This window comes from Nicotiana sylvestris, chromosome 2 (assembly GCF_000393655.2).
Source record: "Nicotiana sylvestris chromosome 2, ASM39365v2, whole genome shotgun sequence".
Taxonomy (NCBI): Eukaryota; Viridiplantae; Streptophyta; class Magnoliopsida; order Solanales; family Solanaceae; genus Nicotiana; species Nicotiana sylvestris.
The window spans coordinates 40,413,927-40,424,010 of record NC_091058.1 but is presented as its reverse complement, the minus strand read 5'-3'; the positions used below and the strand labels follow the sequence as shown (position 1 = coordinate 40,424,010).

At 41.8% G+C, this 10,084-nt stretch overlaps 1 protein-coding gene across 1 annotated transcript; it reads left to right on the top strand.

The window, feature by feature from the left end:
• The first annotated feature begins 2,753 nt into the window (after window positions 1-2,753).
• Window positions 2,754-3,401, top strand: LOC138884345 (uncharacterized). The gene has a single exon (XM_070165494.1). It carries the CDS (start codon window positions 2,754-2,756, stop codon window positions 3,399-3,401), a length of 648 nt encoding a protein of 215 aa, XP_070021595.1.
• The last annotated feature ends 6,683 nt before the right edge of the window (window positions 3,402-10,084 follow it).

Sequence of the window (10,084 nt, the reverse complement as noted above, 5' to 3'; positions counted from 1 at the left end):
GCAGAAAGATTTTTCGCAATCAACCAGATCACTTTCAGCAAAAATGATTTACCCTCAGAAGGGGCCGCACATAACAAAGCCTTGCACCTAACAGTCAAATGCGAAGGGTACTACGTGAAAAGGGTGATGTTGGACGAAGGCTCTGGAGTAGACATTTGCCCACTTTCAACTCTACAGCACATGGAAATTGGGACCGAAATAATCCGACCCAAAAATGTCTATGTACGTGCCTTCTATGGCATCAAAAGGGACACAATTGGAGAGATCGATCTAATTCTGACCATCGGCCCAGTAGACTTTGAAGCAACCTTCCAGGTTCTAGACATGGACACCTCCTACAACTTTCTTTTGGGGAGGCCATGGATTCATGCAGCAGGGGTTGTACCCTCCACTCTTCATCAGATGGTGAAGTTCGAGCATAAGGACCAAGTGGTCCACATAGAAGATGAGCAATCAATTTATCGGGACCCATCAGTCCCATGTCTTGAAGCAAGAGAGGGGAGTGAGCACATAGTTTATCAGGCTTTTGAAATTGTGATTGCAGACCAGTACAAAGAAGGAAACCCTTGCCCCCAACCCTTCCTTTCTAATGTATCAATCATGGTAGCCAAAGAAATGATCCGACATGGCTTCAAACTGGGGAAGGGACTTGGGAAATCATTGCAAGGGATAGTTGAACTTATCACCCTACCTACCAGTGAAAAGTTCTTCGGGGTAGGCTTCCGACCCACTCCAGCTGATAGAAGATGGGCAAATGATAGAAAGAATGATGGTTGGGATTTGCCTCAGCCGGTTCCGCATCTTTACAGAACATTTGTCAAGCCAAAATACCAGAAGAAAGAAGAAGATGAGGCCTTTACTGCCGAAGAGATTGAGGAGATCTGTGGGGCAATGAGGAAGATACTATATGAAACCCACATGGTCCATCCAGGGGAGGGCTCAAGCACCGCTGAGGTGCTATATATGGGACCCAATGCCAAGCTACAGAATTGGAAGGCTACGCCATTCCCAATCAGGCGGGAGTCCCGGTAGACCTGTCCTGCCACTTTTTCTGCATCACGAGTTATTTCAGGGTGTAACTCGGATGTTTTTCTTTTAGTTTCCTGTCTTTTAAATACTAATGTGAACCTTGTTATCTTCAAAATTCAATGAAATGAAATTAATATTTCATCGTTCATCTCTCTTCATTCTTTCTGATTTTTGTTACTTTTTCTTATTTCTTCTTTCGGTTCTAATCATGCGGCTTTAAATAACATGACATGCTTGCAGACTTCATGCCCAGATCCAAACACGCTGTCTAATTGTGAAATAATGAACCAAGAACCGGAATATGATGAAGAAGAGGCTTTTAAGGAAATAAATCGAGAATTGGAACAATTTGAGAATAACCTAAGCCAAACCTAAATGAAACCGAGCCAGTTAATTTGGGTAGCTTGGAAGTGGTCAAAGAAACCAAGATAAGCATTCATACAGATGAAAGAACCAGGGACGCATTGATCCAACTTTTGTTTGAATTCAAAGATGTGTTTGCTTGGTCATACGATGATATGCCAGGATTAAGTGTCGATCTAGTGGTCCATAAATTGCCCACCTACCCCGATTATTCCCCCATCCAGCAAAAACAGAGGAAGTTCAAAGTTGATATCAGTGACAAGATCAAAGAATAGGTCACAAAACAATTAAAGGCGGGGGTGATTCGAGTGGTCATATACACCACATGGCTGGCTAATATTGTTCTTGTGCCAAAGAAAGATGGAAAAATCCGGGTGTGCGTTGACTACCGAGATCTTAACAAAGCAAGCCCCAAGGATAATTTCCCTTTGCCAAACATCCACATCCTTGTTGATAACTGCACCAAACATGAAATACAGTCTTTTGTGGATTGTTACGCATGATACCATCAGGTGTTGATGGATGAAGAAGATGCAGAAAAGACAGCTTTTACCACACCATGGGGCACTTACTGTTATAGAGTCATGCCATTTGATCTGAAGAATGCCGGGGCAACCTACATGAGGGCCATGACCGCCATTTTTCATGATATGATGCACCAAGAGATAGATGTGTATGTGGACGATGTAATCATCAAATCCAAAACCCAGGACGACCACGTTCGGGACTTGAGAAAATTCTTTGGGCGGCTGCGCAAATATGATTTGAAACTGAACCCAGCCAAATGTGCATTTGGAGTACCATCCGGCAAACTCTTGGGATTCATAGTCAGCCGGAGGGGCATCGAGTTAGATCCAACAAAGGTAAAGTCTATTCGGGATTTGCCTCCTCCAAGAACCAAGAAAGATGTTATGAGTTTTTTGGGAAGATTGAATTACATCAGTCGTTTCATCGCTCAGTTGACCTCCACGTGTGAACCCATATTTAAGTTGTTAAAGAAAGATGCGGCAATCAAATGGACAGTTGAATGTCAAGAAGCTTTTGATAAAATCAAGGAATATCTGTCAAATCCGCCAATCTTGGTCCCACCTGAGCCAGGGAGGCCTCTGTTCTTGTACCTGACCATCTTGGAAAATTCTTTTGGTTGTGTCCTCGGGCAACATGACGTGACCGGAAAGAAGGAGCAGGCTATTTACTATCTGCGCAAGAAGTTTACTAGTTATGAAGCCAAGTACACTTTATTGGAAAGAACTTGCTGTGCTTTGACATGGGTCGCTCAGAAGCTGAGGCATTATTTGCAAGCTTACACCACCTACCTCATAACCAGGTTGGATCCTTTAAAGTACATATTTCAGAAACCAATGCCCACTGGGAGATTAGCAAAGTGGCAGATCTTACTCACGGAGTTTGACATAGTCTATGTCACTCGCAGGACAATGAAAGCTCAGGCGTTAGCGGATCATTTGGCTGAGAACCCGATTGATGATGAGTACAAACCTTTGAGAACTTACTTCCCAGATGAAGAAGTAAATTCAGTTGAGGCAATATTTGAAGACACTCATGCTTGGAAAATGTTCTTTGATGGGGCGGTAAATGCAAAAGGTGTTGGAATTGGGGCAATTTTGATCTCACCCACTGGTCAACACTATCCAGCCACAGCTCGGCTTCGGTTCTTCTGTATAAACAACACCGCCGAGTATGAAGCTTGCATTATGGGTATAAACATGGCAATCGACCAAAATGTCGAAGAGTTGTCGATCATGAGAGACTTAGATATAATTATCCGGCAAGCCCGAGGAGAATGGGAAACCCGAGATGTTAAGCTTATCCCTTACAAGAAGCATGTGGAAGACCTCAGCAAGCGATTCAAGTCGATAGAGTTCAGGTACATTCCTCGTTGTCACAATGAATTAGCCGACGCACTTGCTACTTTGGCTGCTGCCGTATCCAGGCAATGCTCACGTAGATCCCTTGGAAATTCAAATTCGGGAAAGGCATGGTTATTGTAATACAATTGAAGCAGCACCAAATACCCAACCATGGTACCATGACATCAAAAAGTTTCTGAAAACTCAAGAATACCCCGAGCAAGCCAGTGGAGACCAAAAGAGAACCATTAGGCGGCGCGCGAGTGGTTTCTTTTTGAGTGGGGTTGTCTTATACAAGAGAACTCCGGACCTCAATTTGTTAAGATGTGTTGACACAGAAGAGGCTGGAAGAATCATGCATGAGGTACATGCGGGAGTATGCGGGCCCCACATGAATGAGTATGTTTTAGCAAAGAAAATCCTTCGAGCGGGTTATTACTGGATGACCATGGAAAAGGACTGTTTTAGTTTCGTTCGGAAGTGTCATCAGTGTCAGGTGCACGGTGATTTGATTCATGCACCTCCCACAGAATTGCATCCCATGTCTGCACCTTGGCCATTTGTTGCTTGGGGCATGGACGTCATTGGGCCAATCGAGCCAAAAGCCTCAAATGGACACCGATTCATATTAGTTGCCATTGACTACTTCACAAAATGGGTCGAAGCAATCACTCTCAAGTCTGTCACCAATAAAGCTGTGGTAGATTTCGTGCACTCCAATCTTATATGTCGTTTTGGCATTCCTGCAACTATTATCACAGACAATGCTGCAAATTTGAATAGTCATTTGATGGAGGAGATATGTGAGCAATTCAAGATAATGCACTGGAACTCTACTCCTTATCGGCCTAAAGGCAATGGTGCCGTTGAAGAAGCAAACAAAAACATCAAAAAGATTTTGAGAAAGATGATTCAAAGTTCGAGGTAGTGGCATGAAAAGCTGTCGTTTGCATTGTTGGGATATCGCACTACTGTGCGCACCTCAATTGGAGCCACCCCGTATCTTTTGGTTTATGGCACGGAAGCCGTAATACCCTCCGAGGTCGAAATCCCCTCTCTCCGAATCATTGTTGAAGCCGAAATTGAAGACAGTGAGTGGGTTAAGACCCGTCTGGAACAATTAACCTTGATCGATGAAAAATGAATGGCTGCGGTCTGCCACGGGCAGTTGTACCAACAAAGAATGGCTCGTGCCTATAACAAGAAAGTGCGACCTAGAAATTTTGAAGTGGGGCAACTCATTTTAAGGCGTATTCTTCCCCATCACCAGGAAGCAAAAGGAAAATTCGCTCATAATTGGAAGGGCTCATACGTCATCAGAAAGATATTGCCGAGAGGAGCATTGTATCTGGGCGATATCGAAGGAAATGATCCCGAAGCAGTTGTAAATGCGGATGCAGTCAAAAGGTACTGTGCTTAGTTTTTCTGTAACAACAACATTGTCCGATTGGGAGGACGAAGGCTTTTATTCTCGCTACCCAAACACTATCTAATCCTTTGCTAACCCTTTGAGCCGTTTACCTTTCTTTCATTACCCTCTTTGGAACCTGAAAGTGTCATTTAAAAAAAGGAGAAAACAAAACAAAACAGAAAAACAAAAGAAAAAAAAACAAGTTTCCTGAACTACGTCCGACTTGATTCCGAAAGGATACGTAGGCAGCCTCTCTTTGGGGTTCAGTCACACCAAAATAAAAGTCCAAATTCCCTCAAAAAATGAAATTGGGGCAGATGTTGTAATGGTCCTGCGATAATATCGTTTGAATGGTTCCAAAGTTGTAATTCGATCCAAATCATTTTTACCCAAATCCTTTCAAATCCTTCCGATCAATCAGTAAGAGTGTTCAAGGATCAGATGATACAGCTATTTGGATCCGAGGCAAGAAAAATGAGAGAAATAAAATGAGAGAGTCTTATTGGTGAAAACCCACACGGGCACCATAAGGCAATGGCGAGCAGAAAAATCGAAAATGAGAGAGCTTGTTTAGTGAAAACTCGTAAAGAGTGCTATCAGGCGACGGTGAGAAGAGAAATGAGAGAGGTCGATTGGCGAAAACCCGCAAAGGGCGCCGTCGATCGAAAAGAAGACACTCCCCCACCACTGAAAGAGTCCTGGCCTGGTTTCTCGATTTGGAGATATAGTTCACAATGAGTTGGATAGTTGTGCGTATCAGGTATCTAGTCCAAGAAGCATGTCATGTCTATTGAAGTTTGCATGCACCCCATATAAGTCCTTCTTTCCCCCAAAAGGGACACTTTCTTTAAATTCGTTTTTCTTGTCCTTTCTTTACTTTTCCTTGAATCCCTTTTGGTCTAACTCTATTCCGAAACTAATATGAAGAAAAGGTGGCAAGATTGGTTTTACAAGGTTTTGATTTAATAAAGCCAAGTCCAAAGAAAAGTACCCAGCCTCAGTGGGTGCATCAAGTCGATCCCAATTGGCTATGATAGCTGATGCTTTGAAATCAGAGTTATTGAAGATGAAAAGAAATCCAAAGTCAAAAGCCCCTAGAAGCAGATTAAAATGAAAGGGCCAAAGCCCTATACGGTTGAGCCGTCATGATAAATTTTGAAAAGTCGAGTTCTTCGGTTTTAGGAGAGAGACCAATCTTTAAGAAAAGCCAGCAAGCGGCAGAGGTTCTCGCCAAAAGAGTTGGGCCGAGATCAAGTGATCAAAAACAATGAAGGCCACAAAACCGACCACCGTTTCAAACTAACAATTGTTCTTTGTTTTAAAATTGAAATAGGTGCAATCCAAAGCAACAGTGCAAGAAGCAGGTGTAACCAAAATGGAAAAAGAAATGTGCAAGCGCTAGAAATAGCTTAGCAACAATAATCAACCCAAAAGGGAAGTCTCCTCCAAATTCTTTCCTGCATTTTTTTTACTAAAAAATGAATTGAAAGAAAATATATAAGAAGAAAAAAAAAAGGTAGTTTAGAAGCCCCAAAATCAATCTTTTACCTGTTGCCAACGTTAGGGCTCCAATCCCTGAGTTGAGATTTTAGACATAGGGCCTCCATTCCCTAGTCGCCTTTTAGCCGACATTAGGGCTCCAATCCCTAAGTTGAGCGTTTCTTTAGCCGAAATTAGGGCTCCAATCCTTGAGTTGAGCGTTTCCTTTGTCAACATTAGGGCTCCAATCCCTGAGTTGAGATTTTAGACATAGGGTCTCCATTCCCTAGTCGCCTTTTAGCCAACATTAGGGCTCCAATCCCTTAGTTGTGCATTTTATTTTTCCTTAGCCGACATTAGGGCTCCAATCCCTAAGTTGAGCATTCTTCCTTATCCGACATTAGGGCTCCAATCCCTGAGTTGAGCGTTTCCTTTGTCAACATTAGGGCTCCAATCCCTGAGTTGAGATTTTAGACATAAGGTCTCCATTCCCTAGTCGCCTTTAAGCCGACATTAGGGCTCCAATCCCTGAGTTGAGCATTTCCTTTGTCAACACTAGGGCTCCAATCCCTGAGTTGAGCATTTTTCCTTAGCCGACATTAGGGCTCCAATCCCTAAGTTGAGCGAGTTTTCTTTAGCCAACATTAGGGCTCCAATCCCTGAGTTGAGCAATTTTTCCTTTAGCCAACATTAGGGCTCCAATCCCTGAGTTAAGCAAGTTTTCTTCAGCCGACATTAGGGCTTCAATCCCTGAGTTGAGCGTTTCCTTTGTCAATATTAGGGCTCCAATCCCTGAGTTGAGATTTTAGACATAGGGCTCCAATCCCTGAGTTGTGCGTTTTGTTTTTCCTTAGCCAACATTAAGGCTCCAATCCCTAAGTTGAGCGAGTTTTCTTTAGCCAACATTAGGGCTCCAATCCCTGAGTTGCGTTGTTTTTCCTTTAGCCGACATTAGGGCTCCAATCCCTGAGTTGCGTGTTTTAGACTTGGGATTTCTAATCCCCTCATCGATTCCGCGGATTTTTATTGCAAATAACTCACGAAATTTCCTAGTAAAACTGGGGCAGAAAATTTCGTTCGTTTGTTTGTTTTGATGCTTGAGCAGGTTTGACCTCGAGGCACATGGATTGAGATGACCTACGGAGTGAGTCTCAATCCAGAATAAAGAAAAGAAGAAAAGAACGAAAAAAATGAGCTCAAATATTGGAGCAAACAAAGGTGCGGATCGCTCGAAATCTGATTGAAGTCACAAGCTCCGCCAATCCTGTCTTACTCAATGCTGCAGAAATAAACAAGCACCTACAACTTGCGAGCATCAAGATTCAGATCGAAGTCTACAGCAAAATCATCTAAGACTCAAGACCAAGTTTCAAGAGAATTGTAGATAGGAATCTTGTAACTCATAGTTGATAGGCATAGCTAGCTTAGCTTCGATTTTCCCTTTTTTGTGTAATAAGGAAGTCAGCAGGCAGTAGCAGTAGCAGCAACATCGGTAACAGTAAAACCACAGCTCCTGGTAGTCCCAGCTACCAAAACTTCCCGAACTACATTGACTTGATTCCTTTTAGCCAAGGATATGTAGGAAACCTTCGAAGCAGAGGTTCGGTCAAAATCTTTCAAAAAAAAAATACTTCACACGGAGTAGTCAAACGGACAAAAATCACTCGTATCCGCTCACTTTATCTTTGTACGAAAACTCTTCGTGTTTTCGAACAAAGAGGGGCGAGCTGTGAGCACGTGATTTTTGCTTCACGAATACAACTCCAAAAGAAATCAAAAAAAATAAAACAAATGTCCCTTGTGTACAATTTTGAGAATTTTGCGTGGCATTCTCTGGATAATTATTCGTGTCTTGTCCGTAATTGTTTATTATTTTTTTTTAACTAATTAAAAAATACTAAAATATATGTTGCATGCACATTTAGGATTTAATTGCGCATTTAGGAATTAACTGAACAATGTTTTGGTTTTAAAATAAAGAAAATCACAAAAATATGTATTTGTTCTATTTTGTCAATTAGTGTACAATTTTGGATTTTGTTTTTAAACTAAATATTTAACTTTGTGTGTTAATTATTATTAAGGTCTAATTAATGTCTTTTTAAGTCAATTTTTATTTTTACAAGTTAATTTAGGAATTTTGGTATTTAGAAATTAAAAGAAAAAAATAATAATAAAAGGAAAGAAAAACAAATGGAAACAAAGAGAAAACCGGACTGGGCTATTTCATTAGGGCGAAAATCAGGCCCCAAATCTCACCCCCACCCGATCCAGTCCAGCCAGCCACGAAGACGTGCGAAACGACGTAGTGTGATATTGAAACTGCGTCGTTTTGTCGTCAAAGATCACAGCCACTCGATCTGGATCAATCCAACGACTCTCGTCCCACAATCCCAACCCGTCTCAGCCAACCCGACCCATCACCATCCCCCAACCCGATCCACCCTAAGCTAAACGACGTTGTTACACTTAAGTAATCAATCCAGGCCATTGATCTCATCAGATCGAACGACCAGGATTTGTTTTCCCCTAAAAATATAAACCATATCTCCTACCCCGTCCCCCCAATCCACTACCCCCATCCATTTGTCTCTCCCACAGAGACTAGACAACCCCTAGAACCCTAGCGCTGCCCTTCCACCCCCTCACCATTAAACCTGGCGGCAACAATGTCGGTGACCACCAAAATGACACCCCTGAGCCATCTCCCCATCCACAATACGAATCCATGAACCATTTGCCTCGAATCACCCCACATCTTCTCGAATCTTCAATCGAAGTTTCGAGCTGACCATGTAACCACCCCAATCCACCCCTAATTAACACCACACCACCACTAGGCTTCCCTCATCCCTAAACCATCAACAGATTCCCTCGAATCCAGTTAGATCTCCTCGAATCTTCGATCAAAGATCTCCCCTCCAAGCCCTAGCCTGTCCTCTTGACCCCAGACTAATACCCAATAATCCCCTTTACCTCCTCGTCCTTAATCCCTAACCAAATTGGCTTGAGCATGAGTAAAACCCGTCGAATGACGAATCTAGGGTTTTCAACGGTTCAAGACGTGTCAAAGCTTCAAGGTCGATTGGTTTCTATTCAGTATTGTAGGCCTATTTCTCACGAAATAGACGTATGATACTGACTAGGACTCAAGTTCGAAAGGGCATACTGTTGAAATCCGAGAAAAGAACAGTAAGTTCTCCTTAATTTCTTTTGTTTCCTTCTATAGTTTTGTTTGTCTGTTTTTAAATTGTATCTTTGTCTTGATTTGTTTCTGGGCATTTGTTCAGTACTTCTTTCCTTCTCATCAGACCATTTATTGGGTCCAGTTTCTCTAATTGTTTGTTTATATGCTGTAAACTGTTTGGTCAGTTTATTAGTTCATTATGTGTGAGTCAGTTTAACATGATAGTTAGTTTTAATCCTGGTTTTGATTTCATAGTCCATTTCAGTAGTTTTCTTTTGTAGTTTAAGTAATGTATGATTTTGGTTCAGATTGTCCCCTATATGTGATGTGTGGCTTCTTTGTTTTTTGATATTCATCAATCTTCGTTAAGTTGAGTGTATCACATGATTTCCTTCACTCTATTTAGCTTAATTTGGAATTGTGAATTAATCATTCCCATAATGTGCCACTGTTGACTGGAAGTTTGACCTGGATAGTTCAATAGGTTTGTGTTCTGATTCATGGTAATGCTGTTATAGGGTTTTCTGTTAAGCATTGATGAATTTTGGTTTCAGTTTTAGCTTCAGCTTCAATGTTTCTGCTAAGCTCTTTTGTTTGTTGATGTTGCTTTTGTTCTGAAGTTTCAATCCAGAATTTAGGAGTTTGAATTGGTTATAGCTGCAGTTTTAATATAGATTTCAGAGTTTAGTTTGGATTGATATTGAATTGATAGCCCTGTTTTATGCACTTTAGATAGAATTACTGGCC